This window comes from Oncorhynchus kisutch, linkage group LG12 (genome assembly GCF_002021735.2).
Source record: "Oncorhynchus kisutch isolate 150728-3 linkage group LG12, Okis_V2, whole genome shotgun sequence".
NCBI lineage: Eukaryota > Metazoa > Chordata > Actinopteri > Salmoniformes > Salmonidae > Oncorhynchus > Oncorhynchus kisutch.
In genome coordinates, this window is record NC_034185.2 from 13,896,664 (window position 1) to 13,924,484 (window position 27,821).

The 27,821-nt window shown below is 46.7% G+C and overlaps 1 protein-coding gene across 2 annotated transcripts; it reads left to right on the plus strand.

Annotated features, from left to right (window-relative positions):
* The first annotated feature begins 7,250 nt into the window (after positions 1-7,250).
* Positions 7,251-27,005, plus strand: LOC109901329 (sine oculis-binding protein homolog). Of its 2 annotated transcripts, none has more exons than XM_031836921.1 (7): positions 7,251-7,585; positions 11,527-11,665; positions 12,249-12,422; positions 14,346-14,497; positions 15,825-15,920; positions 17,912-19,939; positions 24,016-27,005. In XM_031836921.1, exons 1-6 carry the CDS (start codon positions 7,493-7,495, stop codon positions 19,928-19,930), a joined length of 2,673 nt encoding a protein of 890 aa, XP_031692781.1. In that variant the 5' UTR covers positions 7,251-7,492; the 3' UTR covers positions 19,931-19,939; positions 24,016-27,005. The 2 variants fall into 2 exon arrangements, with proteins under 2 accessions (XP_031692781.1, XP_031692782.1); XM_031836922.1 differs by having other exon boundaries at positions 17,933-19,939.
* Positions 27,006-27,821: the final 816 nt, after the last annotated feature.

Below are 27,821 nucleotides of genomic sequence, written 5' to 3' on the forward strand. Positions count from 1 at the left end.
CCTGGAGTGGGTCCATTCCTCCAGGCTTGCCTGTCACCCGGGATTTAGTCGGACCCGGGCCTTCGTGCGGCCACGCTTTTGGTGACATACTATGGTTCCAGTTGTTGCCTCGTTTGTCGCTGCCTGCACGGTCTGCACCCAGAACAAGATTCCTCGGCAAGCTGCAGCTGGTCTTCTCCAACCACTGCCTGTCCCTCACCGTCCCTGGTCCCAAATATCCCTGTATTTCGTCATGGGTCTCCCCCTGTCTGAGGGCAACACTGCCATCCTAACTGTGGTCGACTGGTTTTCCAAAGCCGTCCACTTCATTCCTCTCCCCAAACTATCCTCGGCCAAGGAGACGGCCAGCTTATGGTGCAGCACATCTTCCAGGTCTACGGACTCCCGGTGGACATGGTCTCCAACCGGATTCCGCAGTTCTCGTCCCGGTTCTGGAAGGCGTTTTGCACGCTCATGGGGTCGTCGGTCAGCTTGTCCTCAGGATTCCACCCCCAGGCCAATGGCCAGTCGGAGCGAGCCAACCAGGACTTAGAGACGACTCTTCGCTGCCTAGTCTCCTGCTCCACACTCTCGGTTCGGGCAAAGGGTATGGCTCTCCACCTGGGACCTGCCTCTCCAGGTTGAGTCCTGTAAACTTTCAACCTGTTTCATCAGCCCGTTCCCCATCTCTAGAGTCATTAGCCCCACTGCTGTTCCACTTTCGTTACACTGTACCCTCTGTATTCACCCTACTTTCCATGTGTCTAGGATTAAGCCTTTGTCTCACAGCCCTTTGACTTCTGTCATCGATGGCCATCCGTCGTACACGGTGAGATGCCTCCTGAGTGTTCAACCACAGGGCAGGGGTTTCAAGTACCTGGTTGACTGGGAGGGTTATGGCCCAGATGAGAGGTGCGGGGTCCCTGCTAGAGACATCCTGGACCCAGCCCTCATCGCCAACTACCACCGCCGGTACCCCGGTCAACCAGGTATGCACCCAGGTGGGATGCCAGATGGAGCCCCTAGAGGGGGGTACTGTCACACCCTGATCTTTTTCACCTGTCTTTGTGATTGTCTCCACCCCCCTCCAGGTGTCACCCATCTTCCCCATAATCCCCTGTGTATTTATACCTGTGTTCTCGATTGGTCTGTTGCCAATTTGTCTTGTTCGTGAAGTCAACCAGAGTTTTTGTGTTTCAGCTCCTGCTTTTCCCAGTCTCTCCTTTTCTCGCCCTCCTGGTTTTGACCCCTGCCAGTCCTGACTCTGAGCCTGCCTGCCTGACCACTCTGCCTGCCCCTGAGCCTGCGTGCTGAACTGTACCTTTGTCCCACCTCTGGATTATTGACCTCCACCTACCCTGACCCTGAGCCTGCCTGCCGTCCGGTACCCCACCTCTGGTTTACTTAGCCCTGCCTGCCTTGACCTATCTATTGCCTGCCCCTGTTGGATTATTAAACCATTTTTAATTGTACGTTTTCTGCATCTGGGTCTTACCTTCGTACCCGATAGGTGTTTCACGTTGAACACAGAGAATATGTTTGAAGAATTCTGCATGCAGTCTCAATTTGGTGTGTGTCCCAGTTTGTGAATTCTTGGTTGGTGAGCGGACCCAATACCTCACAACCGTAAAGGGCAATGGTTTATATAACTGATTCAAGTATTTTTAGCCAGATCCTAATTGGTAAGTTTAATTAATTGATGTCATACAAGGCCCTTCTTGCCTTGTCTCTCAGATCGTTCACAGCTTTGTGGATGTTACCTGTGGTGCTGATGTTTAGGCTAAGGTATGTATAGTTTTTTTGTGTGCTGGATGGAATTTGTATTTGTGGTCCTGGAAACTGGACATTTTTTGGAGCACCATTACTTTCATGTTATTGAGATTTACTGCCAGGGCCCAGGTCTGACAGAATCTGTGCAGAAGATCTAGGTGCTGCTGTAGGCCCTCCTTGGTTGGGGACAGAAGCACCAGATCATCAGCAAACAGTAGACATTTTACTCCAGATTCTTTAGGATGAGGCCAGGCACTGCAGACAGTTGTAGTGCCCTCACCAATTCGTTGATATATATGTTGAAGAGGGTGGGGCTTAAGCTGCATCCCTGTCTCACCCCACAGCCCTGTGGAAAGAAATGTGTGTTTTTTGCCAATTTTAACCGCACACTTGTTGTTTGTGTACATGGATTTTATAATTTTGTATGTTTCCCCCCCCCAACACTTTCCATCAAGTTGTATAGCAGACCCTCATGCCAAATTGAGTCAAAATCTTTTTTTAAATCAACAAAGCATGAGAAGACTTTACCTTTGTTTTGTTTAGTCTGTTTGTCAATTAGGGTGTGCAGGGTGAATACGTGGTCTTTCTTACAGTAATTTGGTAAAAATCCAATTTTACATTTGCTCAGTACATTGCTTTCACTGAGGAAATGTACAAGTCTGCTGTAAATGATAATGCAGACGATTTTCCCAAGGTTGCTGTTGATGCATATCCCACGGTAGTTATTGGGGTCAAATTTGTCTCCACTTTTGTCGATTGAGGTGACCAGTCCATGGTTCCAAATATTGGGGAAGATGCCAGAGCTGAGGATGATGTTAAAGAGTTTAAGTATAGCCAATTGGAATTTGTGGTCTGTATATTTTATATTTTCATTTGGGATACTATCAACACCACAGTCCTTTTTGGGTTGGAGGGTTTGTATTTTGTCCTGTAGTTCATGTAATACAAGAATCGAGTGTGTTCTGGTAGTCTTTAATAGTTTCTATGATTCTAAGATTGTCACGCCCTGACCTTAGAGCTTTTTATGTCTCTATTTTGGTTTGGCCAGGGTGTGATTTGGGTGGGCATTCTATGTTCCTTTTTCTATGTTTTTGCATTTCTTTTTTTCAGGCCGGGTATGGTTCTCAATCAGGGGCAGCTGTCTATTGTTGTCTCTGATTGGGAACCATACTTAGGTAGCTTTTTCCCACAGTGTTTTTGTGGGTAGTTAATTTCTGTTTAGTGTTTTGCACCTTTCAGGACTGTTTCGGTTATTCCCTTTGTTATTTTGTTATAGTGTTCAGTTTTAATAATGAAAGCATGAACACTTACCACACTGCGCTTTGGTCCGATGATTTCTCTTCTTCAGATGACGAATACGGTTACAAAGATTTTCATTTGATCATGTATATGTTTTTGCTGTTTGCTCTTTGATATAGGGCCAAAAAAGATTGGAGAAGTGGTTTATCTATACTGCTCCATTTTGGATAGATAACTCTCCGTGTTGTTTAGTGTTTTCCAATTTTCCCAGAAGGGGTTAGTCTATGGATTCTTCAACTACATTGAGCTGATTTCTGACGTGTTGTTCCTACTGTAGTATTTTTGTGATTCACCATAGTGAAGGCATAGGCTCAGGTTTTCTGGGTCTCTGTTTTTGGTTGGATAGGTTTCTCAATTTCTTTCTTAGGTTTTTGCATTCTTCATCAAACCATTTTGTCATTGTGAAATTGTTAGATTTGATAGGGAAGCTCAGAGGTCAAATATACTGATTAGGTTTACGACTGCCAAATTTACACCTTCGCTATTACAGTGAAAGGTTTTTTAATGGCATCAGACCGAGGCTCTTCATCTGTCCTCATGCTCCTAGACCTTAGTGCTGCTTTTGATACCATCGATCACCACATTATTTTAGAGAGATTGAAAACCCAAATTGGTCTACACGGACAAGTTCTGGCCTGGTTTAGATCTTATCTGTTGGAAAGATATCAGTTTGTCTCTCTGAATGCTTTGTCCTCTGACAAATCAACTGTAAATTTCGGTGTTCCTCAAGTTTCTGTTTTAGGAGCACTATTGTTTTCACTATATATTTTACCTCTTGGGGATGTCATTCGAAATCAATGTTAACTTTCACTGCTATGCGGATGACACACAGCTGTACATTTCAATGAAACATGGTGAAGCCCCAAAATTGCCCTCGCTAGAGGCATGTGTTTCAGACATAAGGAAGTGGATGGCTGCAAAACTTTCTACTTTTAAACTCAGACAAAACAGAGATGCTTGTTCTAGGTCCCAAGAAACAAAGAGATCTTCTGTTGAATCTGACAATCAATCTTAATAATGCTTGTACGGTCGTCTCAAATAAAACTGTGAAGGACCTCGGCGTTACTCTGGACCCTGATCTCTCTTTTGAAGAACATATCAAGACTGTTTCAAGGACAGCTTTTTTCCATCTACGTAACATTGCAAAAATCTGAAACTTTCTGTCCAAAAATGATGCAGAAAAATGTATCCATGCTTTTGTCACTTCTAGGTTAGACTATTGCAATGCTCTACTTTCGCCTACCTGGATAAAGCACTAAATAATCTTCAGTTAGTGCTAAATACGGCTGCTAGAATCCTGACTAGAACCAAAAAATGTGATCATATTACTCCAGTGCTAGCCTCCCTACACTGGCTTCCTGTCAAGGCAAGGGCTGATTTCAAGGTTTTACTGCTAACCTACAAAGCATTACATGGGCTTGCTCCTACCTATCTCTCTGATTTGGTCCTGCCGTACTGAACGGTCACAAGACGCAGGCCTCCTAATTGTCCCTAGAATTTCTAAGCAAACAGCTGGAGGCAGGGCTTTCTCCTATAGAGCTCCATTTTTATGGAATGGTCTGCCTACCCATGTGAGAGACGCAAACTCGGTCTCAACCTTTAAGTCTTTACTGAAGACTCATCTCTTCAGTGGGTCATATGATTAAGTGTAGTCTGACCCAGGAGTGTGAAGGTGAACGGAAAGGCTCTGGAGCAACGAACTGCCCTTGCTGTCTCTGCCTGGCCGGTGCCCCTCTTTCCACTGGGATTCTCTGCCTCTAACCTATTACAGGGGCTGAGTCACTGGCTTACTAGGGCTCTTTTATACCATCCCTAGGAGGGGTGCGTCACTTGAGTGGGTTGAGTCACTGATGTGATCTTCCTGTCTGGGTTGGCGCCCCCCCTTGGGTTGTGCCGTGGCGGAGATCTTTGTGGGCTATACTCGGCCTTGTCTCAGGATGGTAAGTTGGTGGTTGAAGATATCCCTCTAGTGGTGTGGGGGCTGTGCTTTGGCAAAGTGGGTGGGGTTATATCCTTCCTGTTTGGCCCTGTCCGGGAGTGTCATCGGATGGGGCCACAGTGTCTCCTGACCACTCCTGTCTCAGCCTCCAGTATTTATGCTGCAGTAGTTTATGTCAGGGGGCTAGGGTCAGTTTGTTATATCTGGAGTACTTCTCCTGTCCTATCCGGTGTCCTGTGTGAATTTAAGTATGCTCTCTCTAATTCTCTCTTTCTTTCTCTCTCTCGGTGGACCTGAGCCCTAGGACCATGCCTCAGGACTACCTGACATGATGACTCCTTGCTGTCCCCAGTCCACCTGACCATGCTGCTGCTCCAGTTTCAACTGTTCTGTCTTATTATTATTCGACCATGCTGGTCATTTATGAACATTTGAGTTTTTGCTAGCCACTGTGCTTCTACACCTGTATTGCTTGCTGTTTGGGGTTTTAGGCTGGGTTTCTGTACAGCACTTTGAGATATCAGCTGATGTACGAAGGGCTATATAAATCAATTTGATTTGATTTGTCCAGGAAGTTGTCTAAAAGATTGAAGAAGTGATTTATCCATACTTGTCCCAAGTGGGCTCTCGAGTGGCGCAGTGGTTTAAGGCACTGCATCTCAGTGCAATATGTGTCACTGCAGTCCCTGGTTTGAATCCAGGCTGCATCACATCTGGCTGTGATTGGGAGTCCCATAGGGCGGCTCACAATTGGCCCAGTATCGCTGGGGTAGGCTTTCATTGTAAATAAGAATTTGTTCTTAACTGACTTGCCTAGTTAAATTAAAAGGGATTGAATTTGTTGTTGCCTAATTGTTTTTTTGGTATGTTTCCACACTACTTTCCTTCCATCTATAGCATTTCTTAATTTTATTCAGTTTATTTGGCTTTGATGCCTCATAATTGACTATTGCTCTGTTTAAGTCGACTGATTTTGCTGTGATCTGATAGGGATGTCAGTGGGATGACTATGAATGCTCTGAGAGACTCTGGGTTGAGGTCAGTGATAAGGTAGTCTACAGTACTACTGCCAAGAGATGAGCTATAGGTGTACCTACTGTAAGCGTCCCCTCGACGTCTACAATTGACTATGTACATACCCAGTGTGCGACAGAACTGCAGAATTTGTGACCTGTTTTTCTTGGTTATGTTGTCGTAATTGTGCCTAGGGGGGCGTATGGGGAGGGAAGGCTGTCACCACCAGGTAGGTGTTGTCCCCCTGTGTGCTGAGGGTGTCAGGTTCTTGTCCAGTTCTGGAATTTGTCGCCACAGACTAGTACATGTACTTGGCCTGGAAATGATTCATTTCCCCCTCCAGGATGGATAAACTGTCATCATTAAAGTATGGAGATTCTAGTGGGGGGATATAGGTAGCACAGCAGGACATTTTTCTCTGTTGAGATAATTTCCTTTTAAATTTCTAGCCAAATGTGAAATGTTCCTGTTTTGATTAATTTAATAGAGTGAGGTAGGTCTGCTCTATACCAAATTAGCTTACCCCCTGAGTCCTTTCCCTGCTTTACTCCTGGTAGTTTGGTGGATGGGATTACCAGCTGTCTGTAACCTAGAGGGCAACCAGTGGGTCCATTTCCTCTATACCATGTTTCTTGTAGGATGACAATGTCTGTATTTCTGATTTATTTGGTGAATCCAGGTTCCTGCCCCTTAAGCCAAAGGCAGATGACCTCAGGCCTTGGATATCCCAGAATGAGATAATACTGCTGCACAATTAATCAAATGGCCACCCATACGATTTACATTTTTACACTACTGCTACTTGCTTTTTATTATCTATACATAGTCACATTACAAATTACCTACTTATTGTTATGTAATTTTCTTGTGTTTATTTTTTATTTATTTACCATTTTTTACTTTAGTTTATTTAGTAAATATTTTCTTAACTATATTTCTTGAACTGCATTGTTGGTTAGGGGTTTGTAAGTAAGCATTTCACAGGCGTTGTGTTCCTCTCGCTCTGATCAAACAGATGTAATTTGAGAAACCCCAAAACATTCTACCGTGGTATCGTTTACCGAGGCGGGATTTTCATCTATTTTATTTAAATCCTGGAATATAATAGACTGTGTTGGTTCTGTGTTCCCCGCAGATAAAACAGTCTTTGCATTCCTCATGAAATGTATCTGTTGAGATTCGGGAGGGGTGGCCGCCAGGTGTTGGGTTACAGCGCGGAGGCCCCTCCCTGCTCTCTGGGATTTAGAGAGAGGGGTTGTTAGTCGGCGGCGGTAGGGCGGCAGCAGCAGCCCACAGCACCCATGTTCAGTGGAGAGTCAGTGGAAGGTTCCCCCAGATGACCGACGCAGACGTCTGGGAATGACAGCCGCTGTCACCGAGAGTGACAGCTTTCGCTCTCTGTCGCCGCACCTTGACTAGCCTTGACTAGCCCCGGAGTGACGCGCTCTATCAGTCGCACGCCAAAGAAGTGACACGGAGCCGGTCAGAACTATGCCAGAGATGGAGAAAGGGAGACCGCCGGAAAACAAACGCAGTAGGAAACCCGCGCACCCCGTCAAGAGAGAGATCAACCAAGAGATGAAGGTGAGGGGAAATTACTTATTTGGCTTTTTCTTTTAGCAGTGTTCTGTTTGTGAATAGTCTTAAGTCATGCCATGCTATGTTGTTGTCTTAGGTCTCTTTTTATGTAGTGTTGTGTTGTCTCTCTTGTTATGTGTGTTTTGTCCTATATTTTTATTTAATTTATTTAGATTTTTAATCCCAGCCCCGGTCCCCGCAGGAGGCCTTTTGCCTTTTGGTAGGCCGTCATTGTAAATTATAATTTGTTCCTAACTGACTTGCCTAGTTAAATAAAGATGAGATAAAAATAAAAGTGCAGATTGAGACTTTTGAGGCATTGGGAGAGAGCTCCGTGCGCACTAATCACACAGTTGGAGGCATTCACAGACGCCATGAAAACTTCGATTTGTTTCACAATTTAATTTGCTTATAATTGAATGCCGTTATATTATTGAATACTTCCGAAATAATGATGAATAATGATAATGATGATAATTTCATATGATGAAATAAGACAGCTATATTATATTACCTGGCCTTGCCACAATAAACCGACTGTCGGGAAATATAGCTTTCTGAGGGAATGAAAACGTGTGACTGTTTGATTAAAGTGTCACTCTTAGGTTATCTAATATTTGATGTCGTGTCCACTGAATGGTAGGTAGCCCTTCTGTAGTGACGCCATGTCAGTCCATCCGTAGCCTCGCGCAGCAAAGTCCAGTGGTGTTCCAGATGTGCGTCACCACCAAACCGCAAGAACACTTTACTTCTTCCCCGCTTCGGTTGTGCGCGCACTTGTTGTAGTAGGCTAGTTTACATGTTTACAACAATGTAACGTAAAAAATAAATACATTCGAACGAACATACATAGTTACATCACTTAAGAATATCCGCTAGGGCAAAGGATCAGTAGGCCGATCCTAAACAGGTAACCGTAGTAATTGTGCCCTTGGAAAGTGACTCAGAATCAGTTTCATGGAAACTATGTCTACTGTTTTATTTTGGTGATTCCAATTCAAAACAAAATTTAATATGATGGTATTGGTTTCAGTCCTACTGCTAGAGTGCAAGTCTTGTAGTAGGCTAGGCTACAAGCCCACATTTAGTCTGCCTTCAGTTTTATGAGTTCTGACATTGGCCACTGGGCACAGATGTCAGTTCAAAGTCTAGTTTTGATTTACATTTGGTTGAGTTGTCAACTATTGTGAATTCAACATTAAATTAAATGTAAACAATCGTCTTGTTTTGTGAGAGGAAATGTGCTCTTTTTGCGTAAGTGGTTTGGATGGTAGCTTTTGATATCCAGGGAGTGGTGTAGAATTGCAACTTAACTCATTTGAATGAAAACATGCTAAATGCTGTCTGTGCTTGATGTAAGTCAGCCCGACCTGGATCTGAGCTGGATCTGGGGGTCGGCCCTGCGTTGTTGCCTTTGCTCAGGGTTCTTTCTGTGGGGCTTGTCACTCTCACAAAGCAAATGTTTGTCTGAACTGCCAATAAGAAACAATAACAACATTGTGGGAAGTAAAGCACAGGGAGGAGAAAGAAAAAATTCCTGTCTCTCCCTAATGAGAAAATAGTGAGACAAAACAACACTGAATTCAATGTAATATAGGAGGACATGCCCTGATGGAACTGTTGATGTAGACTAGGCTAGTCCCACGGGATGCAGGCAGCACAGGCAGAGTACTACTTTGTGATTCTCAGACTTACAGGGAGCCACGTGGATCTACAAAACAGGCCTTGGGTGACCGCGGTAATGAACTGGGGCTGTTGGGCTTGAAGGTCAGTGGTATAAGTGTGTGATTATGAAATAGAGAAGGGTAGATAAAGAAAGACAGATGGACAGATATATTTTGTCTAACTCTCACACAGATCAGAGAGACAGACAGACAGACAGACACACACACACACACAGTCAGAGAAACAGACAGACACACACAGACAGACAGACAGATCACAGACAGACAGACAAAATAGAACTCTCAGAGACAAACAGACAGACAAAATAGAACTCTCTGAGACAGACAGACAAAATAGAACTCTCAGAGACAGACAGACAAAATAGAACTCTCAGAGACAGACAGACAAAATAGAACTCTCAGAGACAGATGGACAAAATAGAAGACAGACAGACAGACAGTGATTTCAGGAGCTGTCTGTCTGTGGGCTGCTCCGGTCCAGTCCAGTGTTGTCTTAGTCAAGGGATCTATTTCAATACCACAGTCAAACCCACTCCTTCCATGCCAGACCGTAGCACAGCACGGACACCAGATACCTGACTTTATTCATCGTTAGGCATATTTAGCTGGATATGATACCTCTACATACACACAAACACACCCGCACACACTTGGGGACACACACAATTCCTTTTCTTTGAGGCCCTGTCAGAGTGAGGAAAGCAGAGGGAAGAATGTGTAGTCAGTACCACAGCCCTGGTGTAACACTACAACAGGCAGACTGTCCACACTGGAAAAGGCTGAAACCCGAGAGGGAGTGCAGTGTCGGGTATCAGGGCTGGAAGGTGCCGGGTGGAGGGGGCAAGGGGAGAGACAGAGGGAGGAGAGGGCAGGTGAGGGAGGGGACACACAAAGAGGGACTGGGTAGTGCTGGACACTTGGGAGAGGACACACAAAGAGGGACTGGGTAGTGCTGGACACTTGGGAGAGGAGCAGGGAAGGGAGGGACTGGGTAGTGCTGGACACTTGGGAGAGGAGCAGGGGAGGGAGGGACTGGGTAGTGCTGGACACTTGGGAGAGGAGCAGGGGAGGGAGGGACTGGGGAGTGCTGGACACTTGGGAGAGGAGCAGGGGAGGGAGGGACTGGGTAGTGCTGGACACTTGGGAGAGGAGCAGGGGAGGGAGGGACTGGGGAGTGCTGGACACTTGGGAGAGGAGCAGGGGAGGGAGGGACTGGGTAGTGCTGGACACTTGGGAGAGGACACACAAAGAGGGACTGGGTAGTGCTGGACACTTGGGAGAGGAGCAGGGGAGGGAGGGACTGGGTAGTGCTGGACACTTGGGAGAGGAGCAGGGGAGGGAGGGACTGGGGAGTGCTGGACACTTGGGAGAGGAGCAGGGGAGGGAGGGACTGGGTAGTGCTGGACACTTGGGAGAGGAGCAGGGGAGGGAGGGACTGGGTAGTGCTGGACCCTTGGGAGAGGAGCAGGGGAGGGAAGGACTGCGTAGTGCTGGACACTTGGGAGAGGAGCAGGGGAGGGAGGGACTGGGTATTGCTGGACCCTTGGGAGAGGAGCAGGGGAGGGAAGGACTGCGTAGTGCTGGACACTTGGGAGAGGAGCAGGGCATTTCCGAGAACCGTGGGACCTAGCGGTGGTGTAAGGTGTCCTGCTCGGATTTCTGCTAATTTCAGATCGGATTTCTGCTCCAATCCCCACTCGCCTCAAAGCCACAGAGGAGACGAGGTGGGCGGATGAAAAGAGAGAGAGACCTTTGTGTTGTTTTCTTTCATATGGTCGGAATGTTTAAAAAGCCAGGATGTTCACTTCACAACACATCTGCTGAGAACACTTCTTTATTTTGCCTCTTTTTTTCCCCAATTAAAAGAGCTAAACAAAGAATGATTCATATATTTTACACTGGTATTAGGTTGGAAAACTTTTCCATCTCCTATTTAGCAAGAGTAAACAAACTGCAATACATCATGGAAAAATAGTCATACTGTACTCTTCTGGGTTCCCTTGCTCATTTCATCCAGTCAGGGCTGGTCTGGAAGTCTAAAGAATCAGCACATTGATTCGCGACTGGAAGCTCTGGTTACATTTAAAGAGTGGGATAAAAAGTTCCACTAACAAACCTCGGATGTAAGGTCACTCACAACTGAACTTCACATTGGCTTAGAGTTAGCAAGCAGTGGCTCGGTTGTCCCGTCTCCCGCCATGTCCCCTGACTGACATAACCTATAATGTTGCTCAGTGATTTATTTTCCATTTTTCCTTTTAGACGTTTGCAGAGAGCACCATGAATGAGCTCCTAGGCTGGTACGGCTATGACAAGTTGGAGCTCAGAGACTCCGAGGCCACCGAGATACGGAACTACCCCAACCGTGAGAGACGCCAGCAGCACGTCTCAGTTCTTAAAGGTGAGGGAAGGCCAGGGCCCTGTTCACTAGGCCACACCGGAGTAAAACGCTTTGCAATGGAGAGTGGAAATCTGTGTTTTAATTGAACAGGTAGTTCAAGTAGTACCTCCTTTTTCAAAACGATTCCTGCCTACTGAACACGACCCAAGGTCATTTGTTAAGGTAGTATCCTTGTTTCACTCCCTTTCTAAACGTTTACTGCCTACTGAACATTTGCTGCCTGCTGGGCATCTGTACAATACAGCTAACATATTTAACAGAGGTCAGACGGAATTCACAGGTAACCCAGTAACAGAACATAGAGGTTGTTCAATCCAGACATATTCTTTCACCCTTCTTATGTTTCACTTACTATCATTACAGTAAACCTGTGTGGATGGACTATTCTCTTTCTACAGTTTTCAATGTCATTGTTTTCTGTCCATGCCCTTTAGGCTGAATCTACATCTGTATTTAAATTGTGGTGCCAAGAGAAACTGACTGAATTCAGATTCCATTTTTGTTGGCACTTTACATGACTTTATATGTATGTTAAGAACATAAATTCACTCTGAAGTGACCCTAGATATCCTGTGCCTTCCAGAAAACTCGGTGCCCAAATCCAAGAGCCTAGACAGCCCCATGACACTGGCCATGAGGAGTGGAGAGAGAGAATCATCCAGAGTCCCCTCTTCCTCCCCCGGTTCCTCCTCTCTGACCAGCCCTAAGGAGCAAAAGAGTGCCCCCGTAATTGTTCCGCTTATAAAGCCATCGGCAGGTAGGGACAGGCCTGAAAAAATCTCTCTCACACACACACACACACACACACACACACACACACACACATCTACTGAGCATATGCAAACACACACCCTTTGTGTGATCAACTGGGTTAGAACCCATGTCTCCTGCACATCACAAAGTGTTTTAGCCTGCCTAGCTAAAGTCTAGACATTATTCAGGAAGCTAACACAAGTCTTCAGGTCTCAGGCAAGGTTCGTCATCACACAGGTGTGGTTCACTAAATCACCCCTGTTACACTCATCATCATCACTACCGTACGTAGCCTACGATTCTTCAACACTCACACATCATCATCATCATCATCACTACCATATGTAGCCTACGGTTCTTCAACACTCACACATCATCATCATCATCACTACCATATGTAGCCTACGGTTCTTCAACACACACATCATCATCATCACTACCATATGTAGCCTACGGTTCTTCAACACTCACACATCATCATCATCATCACTACCATATGTAGCCTACGGTTCTTCAACACTCACACATCATCATCATCACTACCATATGTAGCCTACGGTTCTTCAACACTCACACATCATCATCATCATCATCACTACCATATGTAGCCTACAGTTTTTCAACACTCACACATCATCATCATCATCATCATCATCATCACTACCATATGTAGCTTACGGTTCTTCAACACTCACACATCATTATCATCATCATCATCACTACCATATGTAGCCTACGGTTCTTCAACACTCACACATCATCATCATCATCACTACCATATGTAGCCTACGGTTCTTCAACACTCACACATCATCATCATCACTACCATATGTAGCCTACGGTTCTTCAACACTCACACATCATCATCATCATCATCACTACCATATGTAGCCTACAGTTCTTCAACACTCACACATCATCATCATCATCATCACTACCATATGTAGCCTACAGTTCTTCAACACTCACACATCATCATCATCATCATCATCATCACTAACATACGTAGCCTACGGTTCTTCAACACTCACAAATCATCATCATCATCACTACCATATGAGCCTACGGTTCTTCAACACTCACACATCATCATCATCATCATCACTACCATATGTAGCCTACAGTTCTTCAACACTCACACATCATCATCATCATCACTACCATATGAGCCTACGGTTCTTCAACACTCACACATCATCATCATCACTACCATATGTAGCCTACAGTTCTTCAACACTCACACATCATCATCATCATCATCACTACCATATGTAGCCTACAGTTTTTCAACACTCACACATCATCATCATCATCATCATCATCATCATCACTAACATACGTAGCCTACGGTTCTTCAACACTCACAAATCATCATCATCATCACTACCATATGAGCCTACGGTTCTTCAACACTCACACATCATCATCATCATCATCACTACCATATGTAGCCTACAGTTCTTCAACACTCACACATCATCATCATCATCACTACCATATGAGCCTACGGTTCTTCAACACTCACACATCATCATCATCACTACCATATGTAGCCTACAGTTCTTCAACACTCACACATCATCATCATCATCACTACCATTTGAGCCTACGGTTCTTCAACACTCACACATCATCATCATCATCACTACCATATGTAGCCTACAGTTCTTCAACACTCACACATCATCATCATCATCATCATCATCACTACCATATGTAGCCTACGGTTCTTCAACACTCACACATCATCATCACTACCATATGAGCCTACGGTTCTTCAACACTCACACATCATCATCATCATCATCACTACCATACGTAGCCTACGGTTCTTCAACACTCACAAACTCCTTAAATCCGCATCTTCATCATCAAACACACTTCACATGTTGATGTTGATTCCTCTCCCCTTTGGCTCTGTCCACAGTGGAAGACGTGCAGAATGTGCAGATAGTGTGTGTGTGGTGTCAGAAGGAAGGGGTGAAGCGCTACTCTCTCTGTATGGGCACCGAGCTGAAGAGCTTCTGTAGTGAGAAGTGCTTCGCCGCCTGCCGACGGGCCTACTTCAAACGCAACAAGGTGAGGGATTCAACCTTGGTTCAACCTTATTTCAACTTGGAATCAATGGGACAATTTTAGGTCAGACAAAACTGACTTGTCAACTGCAGCAGTTCAGATGGAGAAAATGACACACACACACGCAGTGTTTTTTTTATGGACAGGCCAGTGTTTTGAGGGTGGGAAGGGGTCAACGTTTGCAGAGGACACTTAGTTAGTATCAGTTACGGCTTAATGGAGGAAGGGCCAGTCATAATGTGGCTTGGGTCTGGAGGATCGGGAAGCATCAGGGAAGCAGTGCCTAAACACAACTTCACTCCTATACACAGCTCCACTCCTATACACAGCTCCACTCCTATACACAGCTCCACTCCTATACACAGCTCCACTCCTATACACAACTCCACTCCTATACACAACTCCACTCCTATACACAACTCCACTCCTATACAGAACTCCACTCCTATACACAGCTCCACTCCTATACACATTACCACAATTTTTCACCCTCCATCCAAGACATGGATACCCTCTCTTAGAGGCGCGGGGGTGTCAGGCTAGGCTATCCCCTTTCACCGTTCCTGTTGTTTTGCCGCGCTAAGTTTTATTCACACGACAACAGACAGGGAGGGAAAAGGTGGAGGGGGGGGGGGTCGTCTGCTGCCTACCTGCAACAAACCCTTTAGTTGGTGGAAGTGGGGATGGAACTGTGGCCGTTGGCTTGTCCCTGCTTGTTACTTGGAGGGAGAAGGGCAGAGGGCCTGGGGGTGAGGTGTCCACTTTCAGTGCATACCTTACCTGCATCTGCTTCATGTTTCGTAACTCCACACGTCTCAATGGGTCACAAAGAAGGGACCATTGAGAATAAAATGAGGGTTCAGGCTTGTCATCTACTTTATCTTACTGAAACATTCCAAAATGTTACCAAAACTTTTTAAAAACAGTCCCTTTGTTTCAGTGACCTCAAAGCCCATAGGTCAATGTACTCTGTTACTTTGAACCCCTATGACAAGGCAAATTGTGCAGTGGTTATTTTGGGATTGGTTATGTAAGTTTGTTTTAATGACCAACCACGGGAGCCTTGATGATTTAAAGCAACTGCTACTTCATCAACACTTGATGCTTAAATCCCATAGTGGATACTACTGAATCCAGGCTCTACTCTGAAACAGCTTTAACACAATCCGGTGTCCTGTTCATTAGGGCACACAATGTTTTGCAACAGAGATCGAAAATGAATGTTTTGCTATTAGACAAATCCAGCTAGTTTGGTGCCTAATGAACATGACCCAGCTCTTGATAGTTTGTTTTAAGTGTATAATGATGCAGCTTTGCCCCACTCCGTCAGGCCCGGGATGAGGACCTCCATGTAGGGGAGAGGTCCCCCCAACACACCCATGCTGATGATTCACCACGACTCGTGCTGAACAGTGGAGGGGCCAGAGTAAGAACAAAACACAATCCACTTCGTAGAAATATAATATAAATAGTTTAGCTCAAAGACTAGTTATGCATTAATGCATGTTTGTCTTTGAGAGCTACTTCAAAACATGTAGGGGCAGTTTCTAGGACACAGATTAGGGGACAGTTCCTAATACACAGATTAAGGGGCAGTTTCTAGGACACAGATTAAGGGGCAGTTTCTAGGACACAGATTAGGGGACAGCTCCTAATACACAGATTAAGGGGCAGTTTCCAGGACACAGATTAAGGGGCAGTTTCCAGGACACAGATTATGGGGGCAGTTTCCAGGACACAGATTATGGGGGCAGTTTCCAGGACACAGATTAAGGGGCAGTTTCCAGGACACAGATTAAGGGGCAGTTTCCAGGACACAGATTAAGGGGCAGTTTCCAGGACACAGATTAAGGGGCAGTTTCCAGGACACAGATTAAGGGGCAGTTTCTAGGACACAGATTAGGGGACAGTTCCTAATACACAGATTAAGGGGCAGTTTCTAGGACACAGATTAAGGGGCAGTTTCTAGGACACAGATTAGGGGACAGCTCCTAATACACAGATTAAGGGGCAGTTTCCAGGACACAGATTAAGGGGCAGTTTCCAGGACACAGATTATGGGGGCAGTTTCCAGGACACAGATTATGGGGGCAGTTTCCAGGACACAGATTAAGGGGCAGTTTCCAGGACACAGATTAAGGGGCAGTTTCCAGGACACAGATTATGGGGGCAGTTTCTAGGACACAGATTAAAGGACAGTTTCCAGGACACAGGTTAAGGGGCCGTTTCCAGGACACAGGTTAAGGGGCCGTTTCCAGGACACAGATTAAGGGGCCGTTTCCAGGACACAGATTAAGGGGCCGTTTCCAGGACACAGATTAAGGGGCCGTTTCCAGGACATAGATTAAGGGGCAGTTTCTAGGACACAGATTAAGGGACAGTTTCTAGGACACAGATTAGGGAACAGTTCCTAAAACACAGATTAAGGGGCAGTTTCCAGGACACAGATTAAGGGGCAGTTTCCAGGACACAGATTAAGGGGCAGTTTCCAGGACACAGATTAAGGGGCAGTTTCCAGGACACAGATTAAGGGGCAGTTTCTAGGACACAGATTAAGGGACAGTTTCTAGGACACAGATTAGGAAACAGTTCCTAAAACACAGATTAAGGGGCAGTTTCTAGGACACAGATTAAGGGGCAGTTTCTAGAACACAGATTAAGGGACAGTTTCTAGGACACAGATTAGGGAACAGTTCCTAAAACACAGATTACGGGGCAGTTTATAGGACACAGATTAAGGGGCAGTTTATAGGACACAGATTAAGGGGCAGTTTCTAGGATACAGATTAAGGGGCAGATTCTAGGACACCGATTAAGCCTAGTCCTAGACTAAAAATAATTATTGATGGAGATTCTCCATTGAGTTTGCTTTTTAGTCTACGACTAGGCTTAACTGTGGGTCTGTGAAACCGCCCTTTAAAGGGATAGTTCAGGGATGTTACATATAGTATTTCCATATTTGTTTCCTTACCTTTGCCAACAATTAGCAACATTAGCCATGTAATTTAATCTCGCCTGTTAGCATGGATTATTTTTCATGCCCAAATCAGCTCAAAATAACACAATCAATTTAATATGATTTGGTCATGACATTTAACACATGCTGAACGGGGGAGATTGATTTACATGGGGAATTTGTCCCAAAATGCTAATTGTTGGAAGTGGCTAGGTTAACAAAATCAGAATGGATTGCAGTCACTCCTTGGCCATAGACTTCTTTCAAGGTAAAAAAAATTAATAAATGTCAACATTTGTAAAAATCTCTGAACTATGCCTTTACAAGCTTTGTGAATGAAGCAGCTTTTCACAATACTGTCATATAGAATATTCCATATTTTATATTACCATCTCTACGACATATAGACACCAGTCATTTGCGTTTTCCTTTTCACATGTCACTTAAGTAACTCTTCACAGTCTCTCTCGCCTGTACCGCAGGTGTGCAACTGGTGCAAGCACGTCCGCCACACCAAAGAGTACCTGGACTTTGGCGCCGGTGAGGAGCGGCTCCAGTTTTGCAGCACCAAGTGTCTGAACCAGTACAAGATGGATGTGTTCTACAGAGAGGCCAGGGCCACTCTCACCAGCTCCAGCCCAGGAAGACCAACCCAGGAGGGGAGACCCGAGTCCACCGGAGGGGTCCAGAACCAGAAGCTCCTGACCCCTGAATCGTGGAGCAGCAATGCTGGGGACGTGAGGGGGACGACCAGGTCGCCCAAAGGTCAGACGCCGATCAATGGTACAGTGGCACCAAGGACTGTGTCTCCATCCGAGGCGTCATCTTCGTCATTGAAGGTTAACATTTCAGGACTGAGGCACCTGGAGAGGCACGTCCTGCCACCACCCGCGCAGGTAGCGAGCCACCACCCCGCCCCCCACCCTCCTCACCCCCCCATGGAGCACCACAAGGCCATGCCTCAGATCCCGCTGCCCTTCATCCGGCCCCCTCTCCACGCCCAGGGCCTGAAGAGCCCCCTGGCCAACCCCCCCAGGGGCCACCCTGGCCCCCCTTCCAGCCCCATCCACCAGCCTCCCCCTCACTCCCCCCATCACCCCCACCAACCCCACCTCCAGCCCCCATCGGCCACCTCCATGAACCCACCCGGAATACACCCCTACCCAGGGGCCTACTTCCCAGGCTTGCACTCCCCCCCTATCAACATGATGGGGCTCCGTGGCCCCGTGCCCATGCTCCCTATGATGAACTTCGGGGGATGGCCGTCTTTAGGCCCCTTCTTCCCCCAGCCCACGGTCCTGGTGCCCTACCCCATCATTGTACCAATCCCAGTCCCCATCCCCATCCCTATCCCAATACCCATACCCCCTAAATCTGCTCCTCCAGAAGCCCCAGGGGTCCCCCACAGTGGGGTTATCCAGCCCGTGCCGGAGGGGATAGAGGGGGGACGCTCCAGGGGTGTCAATTTGCCTTCTCCCAAGAGCTTGGCGGCCAACAGATTGGGTAGATCCACCAACCAGGGTCTCCCCTCACCCTCAGACCACCCCAGAAGGGACATCACAGATTGGGTGAAGTTAGAGAGGCAGGCTCAGTCACCCATGTCGATCCCTCACAGTGCAGTGTCCTCCCCCAGGGCTCGCTACGATGCTTCCCCATCTTCCACCTCAGTGATTGAGGGGCTGTCAGACTTTAAGCTGAGCCAGCAGCAGCAGCCAGAGAGGCAGGTCATCCAGAGAGTGCTCCAGAGGACCCCGGTCAAACTGGAGCCCAACCCCCACGGAGTGGTGGACCTGTCGGGTCCGGGTGAGCCCGGAATGGGGCAAGGCACCAGGCTGGTGGATACCAGAGTGGACCACCACAACCACCACCATGACATTATCAAACCCACCCCTCCACTAACCCAGTCATCCCCTCTTCTGCACAACACCGCCTACCCCCAGAGCCCTAACATACGACCCCCCTCAGACACCCCACCAACTCCCAGAGGGGAATGCAGCAGCCCTCCCTGCGATACCGCCACCCCCTCCCCCTCAACACTCCCAGACGTCCCCAAACAAACAACACCGTCATCATCCCCCGATCCTGCTCCCAGCCCAGACTCCTCCCAGTCTCAGAGAGAGGCCCCGCCTCTTGGCCCTGACGCCGCCCTCAGTGAGCTAGAGGCAGTCAAAGAGAACAGCTGCTCCAATGGACAGGTCCAGCTTCCATCCATCCCCACCAGCCAATCAGAGGGGCCCTCGGCCGCTGGCGACGCCGAGGACCCCCACGTCCCAGATGAGGACCATGCCTATGCCCTGCCCACCCCCAACCTTACACCCACCAGAACGGGCGGTGCCCCCACCAACACCCCCACCACTCTCCTCCTGCCCAAGCTTAGGGACAAGGGTGTTCTACTATGCCCACCGAGTGTGGCTGGGCCTGGGGATATGGAGCCTGCTCTGAAGAGACGGTGCCTCCGCATCCGAGATCAGATCAAGTAGGGAAGGGAGGTAGGTGTCTCTTGTTACAACAGGTTTTTGGGACACTAACGCAATGGCGATGTTAGAGAGGAATCGGAATGAGAAAGACAGAAGACGTGAAAATTAGGTAAAGGAACTTTCATAAAGATGAAATAAGATTAGAAGGCACACAATTAACTGTTTCACTCTATCACCAACATTCACACACACACACACACACACAGACAGAGAGGGAGAGAACCCCGTAGGAAGCAAGCAGACATCCAAACAAAGCACTGTCACAGGCCCTGCCTGATTAGGTGATGCCTTTTCAAAATGACTCTCACTTTCTCTATGCTCTGCCCCTTCCCCTGGCCTAGCTATAACCCTAGAGCTGTCTATCTGTTTGCCCCTTCCTCTGGCCTAGCTATAACCCTAGAGCTGTCTGTCTGTCAGCCCCTTCCTCTGGCCTAGCTGTATCCGTAGAGCTGTCAGTCAGTCTGTCTGTCTGCCCCTTCCTCTGGCATAGCTGTATCCGTAGAGTTGTCTGTCTGCCCCTTCCTCTGGCCTAGCTATAACCCTAGAGCTGTCTGTCTGTCTGTCTGCCCCTTCCTCTGGCATAGCTGTATCCGTAGAGTTGTCTGTCTGCCCCTTCCTCTGGCCTAGCTATAACCCTAGAGCTGTCTGTCTGCCCCTTCCTCTGGCCTAGCTATAACCCTAAAGCTGTCTGTCTGTCTGCCCCTTCCTCTGGCCTAGCTATAACCCTAAAGCTGTCTGTCTGTCTGTCTGGTCCTCTGGCCTAGCTATAACCCTAGAGCTGTCTGTCTGTCTGGTCCTCTGGCCTAGCTATAATCCTAGAGCTGTCTGTCTGTCTGTCTGCCCCTTCCTCTGGCCTAGCTATAACCCTAGAGCTGTCGGTCTGTCTGTCTGGTCCTCTGGCCTAGCTATAACCCTAAAGCTGTATGTCTGTCTGTCTGCCCCTTCCTTTGGCCTAGCTATAACCATAGAGCTGTCTGTCTGTCTGTCTGCCCCTTCCTTTGGCCTAGCTATAACCCTAGAGTTGTCTGTGTCTGTCTGTCTGTCTGTCTGTCTGTCTGTCCCTTCCTTTGGCCTAGCTATAACCCTAGAGTTGTCTGTCTGCCCCTTCCTCTGGCCTAGCTATAACCCTAGAGTTGTCTGTCTGCCCCTTCCTCTGGCCTAGCTATAACCCTAGAGCTGTCTGTCTGCCCCTTCCTCTGGCCTAGCTATAACCCTAGAGTTGTCTGTCTGCCCCTTCCTCTGGCCTAGCTATAACCCTAGAGTTGTCTGTCTGCCCCTTCCTCTGGCCTAGCTATAACCCTAGAGTTGTCTGTCTGCCCCTTCCTCTGGCCTAGCTATAACCCTAGAGTTGTCTGTCTGCCCCTTCCTCTGGCCTAGCTATAACCCTAGAGTTGTCTGTCTGCCCCTTCCTCTGGCCTAGCTATAACCCTAGAGTTGTCTGTCTGCCCCTTCCTCTGGCCTAGCTATAACCCTAGAGCTGTCTGTCTGCCCCTTCCTCTGGCCTAGCTATAACCCTAGAGTTGTCTGTCTGCCCCTTTCTCTGGCCTAGCTATAACCCTAGAGCTGTCTGTCTGTCTGCCCCTTCCTCTGGCCTAGCTGTAACCCTAGAGTTGTGAGGAGTGCCAAGTTACTGAGATTCTCTCTCTTTGGCGCCATTCTCTTTAGTGGCCATGCGCATATTGTGTGACCTGTGTGTGTGTGTGTGTGTGTGTGTCTCCATTGCACCGTACAAGTTCAATCAAACAGTGCTGCATTCAAATCCGTTTTGAACCCAGGTCTGGTGAGAAAGTATGTTTGAGTGTGTCTGAGTGAGGTCCACTGGTCAGCAGCTCACCAAACACACCACGCGGTGATATTATTTTCTCCTATGAGCCTCCACTCTTCTGCCCCAGCCGTCTTTCTGGTGTTGTCGTGGAGACAGTGGCGATCGTCAGACTTGGCGGCACTGTGGATGTTTGTGTGCTGTGAATATGAGAGCCAGCCCTCAGTGATAGAGCTCTGGGGCTTCAGAAAACGGAGCAGTAGAACCGGAGAGATCCGGCTCCGTGTGTCATCATAATGACTGGCCCAGGCCCCGGCTCTCGGTATAGTGGTGTGGAATCTTCTCCTCTCATTAAGTAGCATTCTCTCATCTTCTCTCTCCCCCCTCTCCTCCTCGCCCCTCTCCTCTCTTCTTCTCTCCTCTTCTCATTCTTTTCTCCTCTCCTCTCTACTTTCTCCTCTTCTCTTCCCTCCTCTCCTCTCTCTTCTCTTCTCCTTTCCTCTCATCTCCCATTTCCTTCTCTCTCCTCACAGCTTCTTCTTCTTCTTCCATTGAACCAGATGTTCTATGGAAGATATACAGTACATTACAGTGACAACCCTAACGACCAATCAGATTGGAACCCTCCTTACTTTCAACCAATCAGATTGTTCTCCGTGTTCCCCTTTCCAGATTGTTCATTCAAATGGTCCCGTTGCCACCCAGAGCTGTGTGTGATTATGTGCTCATGTTTCAGTTTTACATCGTGGGCTTAATGTACACATGATGACCGAAAAGGTTTTCATTTCCAGTTACCTCTACTTACTCCCCTTTCCCATCGCATATCAAAAACCTTGAAAGGTCAAGGGTCATCTTAATAAAAGATGGCTATTGGCAGAGAGTGACACATAACCCCATAACTGGATTTAACTGGTTTAACGTATACTCCCAACAACGACATGCCAGAAGTATTAAACGATTTGCTTTTGCAGAGAACGATGTCCCTGCTTCACCCTTTGTCATTTGTTGTGGTTTTGCGCGGTCCTCCGTTTCCCTTAGTAACCAATACATATGAAAATCATAGTGTGTTGCCAGCATTGCGCAGACGGATTTATTGCTTGGTGTTCTATGTAAGGGGAGCCGGTGTGTGTGTGTGTACATACGTGCACGCGTGCCCGTGTGTAATGGGAGCTGGGCTGCGTTCATAGTCGACTGATTTTAGTTTAGCACCTCTCAGCGCCAAGGGGAATATGGTTATCTAGTTCCATTGTGTTCACTGCTAAAAGTATTCTTTAAAAAAACATTTAAAGTATTTTAGCTCTGACAGAATCAACAGGCCAACTGGAGGATTGGAGGATTTCACCTCAGGAAATAGGCCGGTTTCGTCTCAGTTTTCCCTGCCTTTATTTGGGCTATTTTATTGCCATGCGGAAATGGATCCCTCCACATTGGTTTTTGCAGAGCGTTTGAAACTAAAACGGAGAGGGACACAGGCAGTAGAGTTAGAGAGTGCAGAGAGCAATGGCTTCTTGGCCCCTCGTGCGTGTGCGTGTACATGTATGTGCGTGTGTGTGTGTGTGTGTGTGTGTGTGTGTGCGTGTACATGTATGTGCGTGTGTGTGTGTGCGTGTACATGTGTGTGTGTGTGTGCGTGTACATGTATGTGCGTGTGTGTGTGTGTGTGTGCGTGTACATGTATGTGCGTGTGTGTGCTCTTGTCCGCATGTGCATTTTTACTCCCCAAAAAGTCCTGCAAATTCACGAAAACAAAGCTGTTTGTGTGTGTGTGGTGTGTGTCTGTGCGTGCGTGTATGTTTGTGTGTGTGTGTGTGTGTGTGTGCATGTATATATGTGTGTGTATGCATGTGTTCAGCACAGATGTTCTTGGTTTGATAGTGCCCTAAACCTCATTCTCACAGTGACTGGGTGGATTAAGGAAGGGAGGATTGATAGACTGCAGATTGATAGATGGCAGACTGTAATATGGATGTAAATGGAACTGAAATGGACATCTTTCTCGCTCTCATCCCTGCCTCTCCCTGTGTTTCTCTCTCCGTTTTCCTCTTTCTCGCTCTCATCCCTGCCTCTCCCTGTGTTTCTCTCTCCGTTTTCCTCTTTCTCGCTCTCATCCCTGCCTCTCCCTGTGTTTCTCTCTCCGTTTTCCTCTTTCTCGCTCTCATCCCTGCCTCTCCCTGTGTTTCTCTCTCCGTTTTCCTCTTTCTCGCTCTCATCCCTGCCTCTCCCTGTGTTTCTCTCTCCGTTTTCCTCTTTCTCGCTCTCATCCCTGCCTCTCCCTGTGTTTCTCTCTCCGTTTTCCTCTTTCTCTCTCTCTGTATGTAATGTACAGCGGTACCAGATCCAGTGCCCCGCCCTCTTGGGTACATCACCAGCACCAACGCCCTCCCTCCAACCCATTACTCAGCCACCTGGGAGATCAACTCCACCCTTCTTCTGACCCCGACGTGCCAATCAAGGAAGCAGTCCAATGGGAGAAGCAGTCCAATGGGAGAAGCAGTCCAATGGGAGAAGCAGTCCAATGGGAGAAGCAGTCCATGTGCACTTCCAGTACATTCACAGCACAAGAGTGTGTGTGTGTGTGTGTGTGTGTGTGTGTGTGTGTGTGTGTGTGTGTGTGTGTGTGTGTGTGTGTGTGTGTGTGTGTGTGTGTGTGTGTGTGTGTGTGTGTGTGTGTGTGTGTGTATATGCACGCTGTATGTACCTTTATGTGGCATTTCTGGACCTTCCCAAGGGACAGACAATTCCATCTCTGATCTCTCCCATAGTCCAGGAGCCTATGAAGCCAGCCCAAAGAGCCCACTCAGCCCAGTTCCCAGATACAATCCTCAGCCATAGTCAGGGGCTCTACACTGCACTAGATGGTAGGCTGCTAGGCTACAATCAGCAGCCTTGTGTGGTCTTCTCCAATGGAGACTGAACCTGATCTCTTTCCTGGGGAAATGGTTTGTTTTCTCTGCCCGGCTCCACACAAAGAGCCACATTGTTCCTCTCCCCCATATCCCACACTGACTCTCCTACTCTGGTTTTGGGTTACCTGGCTAACAGGGGCTCAGGCTTCAGGAGGAGTTTGTCTTTTTAAATTGTTCTGTCTGACGGAGGGCCAGGAATATGTGTGTACCCTTCTCCTTCTTTCCTGTCCTTTCCACCCCGCAGTCCCCTCTCCAATGGTACACACACTAGTCCTAAAGTGTGACTCTGACACCAATTGCTTGTTAATGTCCTCTTCCCCTCCTATTTCCCCCCTCTATGGACGAGGGTCAGTTCAGCACATATTTCTCTGGTGGTTTTCTGTTTGAAAGAGGGATGGATCCCTTGGGGCAATGAAACATGACAAAATAATTAACTGTAAACTATGTAATATGATAATGAAAGAGAGTCCCATATATCATGAAATCCACTATTTGTGACTTGCCTGAGACCGGAAGACTTGTGTCAGCTCCCCAAAACGAATGCCTAGGTTTTGGCTCGAAGGGCTAACACAGTCTTGTGGTGCGCCGGAGACCCAGCTTTCGAACCCAGTCATTTGATTTACAACACTGACTCGGCAATGTGACAGAGGTAGATCATTTCAGTGTCCAAACCTACTCACTCTGTTGACGCTCTTTATCTTACTCAGATGACTCCTTTTGGTGGGTTTGGGCAGTCATGTTACCAGCCATGGTATTATTTTGAACTGTCAAAGGCTGCAAAAAAGCAGCTATCAGTATTACAGTTTCCCCTAGTCTGGGGGTTTATAATGATGATACTAACTATAAGCCTGGTCCCAGATCTGTTCATGCTGTCTTGCCCACTCTTCTGGTCATTGTCATGCCAAACAGCACAAACAGATCTGGGATTAGCCTGAAAACGATCTAGTGGTAGCATCATCATCTGGAGGCCTTGCCAACACTCATCATCACATTGTGAGAATTCACTTTCAGTTTTTGCTTTACATAGACTTTGACTTTATAATAATTTATGAATGATGCCTTCATAGATCTCCAGAAAGTGCTTTATTGATTTTTATTTCGATCCTGATTATTATACTGTATTTGTTTGCGAGTGCCGAAGCTCTTACCAGTGTCCAAATGTTTTGTTTGAATTTGTCCACTAGAGTGCAGTGTCTGTCTATGGAACATAGCAACTACCTGTCTCATATACCTTATATAAATAATTTTCAATAGTGTACACAATTGTTCATTCAACCATACATTTACTGCCAATTATAAGTCTTGTCTTTTTTCACGACAGCCCAGTTTCAACAATGCCTCGATCTATGCCTCGATCCAGCCACAGAACATCGCCTATTGCCATCACTATAGCCAAAGTAGAACATTGCCACAACCATAGAAATACAATTCCTAGAAGGATGTCCCGATTCAAGTCAATGAGGCCATAATGGGTCATTCTATTTCTATGGCCACAACAACATTGCCAAGTCATTGGCTGGAAAGCAGACTCCTTGCTACGGGGGAGTGACCACACTGGCTTTCCAGGGTCTTTCTATAGTCATGACCTCGAATAGCCTCCTGACCCACACTCCCCTCTCTCGCACACCCACACAAACACACACACACATGCCTCTGCAATCTCAAAACTGCATTCCAAAAAGAACGTCAATCAGCATGTAACCATGGTGAAAAGTAGCTAATTCCAGTCAACATGCTCACCCCAGGTTATACCCTGTAGTGTCATTGTAATCTTAGTCTGGCCAAGGGACTGTGTCAACAACTATATGAGTCAGTGGTGGCGTCACTTGGCATCTCTATACTATCAGTCTTGTGATATCGGGGATAGTCCCCTAGCCATACCTTTAGTGCAGTGTTTCCCAACCCTGGTCCTCCAGGACCCCCAACACTACACAGTTTAGTTGTAGACCTTGACAAACACACCTCATTCAACTCATTGAGGGCTTGATGATTAGTTGACAAATGAATAAGGTGTTCCTGTCTGTGGTTACAATAAAAATGTGTGCTGTTGGGGGTGTTGGGAAACACTGCTTTAGTGGCCAAGAAGTGAACAAAAAACTGCCATGGTATATTACCCATCTGCCTATAGTAACTAACTCAAACCCTAACCCTATAGTATACTACACCTACCATCACTGTCCCTCACCTGTTTATTCAAGACTGTGGGGGGGAAATTGGGAAGAACAAAAAAAAATGCTAAGTTGTCTGAAACCCATAGATTGTGGACTCGGGACACTCATTGAACATGTAAGGCACCATATAATTGACAATTCACTGATTGTTTGTATTTAGGCCTAAATTAATAGCATCAACTGGGAGCTGTTTGGTGGATACCTATTTGTAAAGTGAATAAAGGCTATTCTGAGAACAACAACATCATGTGTTTCTCATATCTGATGTCATTGTTTACTTTGTATCACAGAACAAATATACTTTTCAATGTAAAATGGTCTAAGTATAGCAACCAAGGTCAAAACTATTCACTGAAACGTAACATCCGAATGTGGGATAGATAATATTCTCTCTGCCATATCTTGGTTGTATCCAAAATGTCACCTTATTCCCTATACAGTGCACAACTTTTGATCTGAGCCCTTTGCCCTATACAGTGCACAACTTTTGATCTGAGTCCTTTGCCCTATATAGTGCACTGCTTTTGATCTGAGCCCTTTGCCCTATATAGTGCACTGCTTTTGACCAGAGCCCACAATAGGGTTCAATTTGGGATGCAAGTCTTTATCTCAGTTAATGAAGTTGTTACAATTCAGCAATAACGCACAACGGGATGTGGTATATGGCCAATATACCATGGCTAAGGGCTGTTCATAGCACGACGCAAAGCGGAGTTGGCCATATACCACAAACCCCTGATGTGCCTTATTGCTATTAAAAACTGGTTACCAATGTAATTACAGCAGTAAAAATAAATGCTTTGTCATTCCCATGGTATACGGTCTGATATACCATGGCTGTCAGCCAATCAGCATTCAGGGCTCGACCTCACCCAGTTTATACTTTAACACATTTGACAGAATGACAGAATATCTGGAATGATTTATTCTATAAATGTCTAGCATACTTTTACAACCTTTGTTTTGAATACAAATTTAATACAAATTCCAGTTTTGATTTGATAAAAATACATAATCTACAGAATGCCATTAAAAGCGGTATAAACTTTTACAAC

What these genes read in the sequence shown, in the direction of transcription:
- LOC109901329 (XM_031836921.1), top strand. Translation starts at nt 7,493, where the DNA reads ATGCCAGAGATGGAGAAAGGGAGACCGCCGGAAAACAAACGCAGTAGG. An exon ending in GCACGTCTCAGTTCTTAAAG is followed by an intron (nt 11,666 to 12,248) that starts GTGAGGGAAGGC and finishes TGTGCCTTCCAG; the next exon opens with AAAACTCGGTGCCCAAATCC. An exon ending in TGAACAGTGGAGGGGCCAGA is followed by an intron (nt 15,921 to 17,911) that starts GTAAGAACAAAA and finishes AACTCTTCACAG; the next exon opens with TCTCTCTCGCCTGTACCGCA.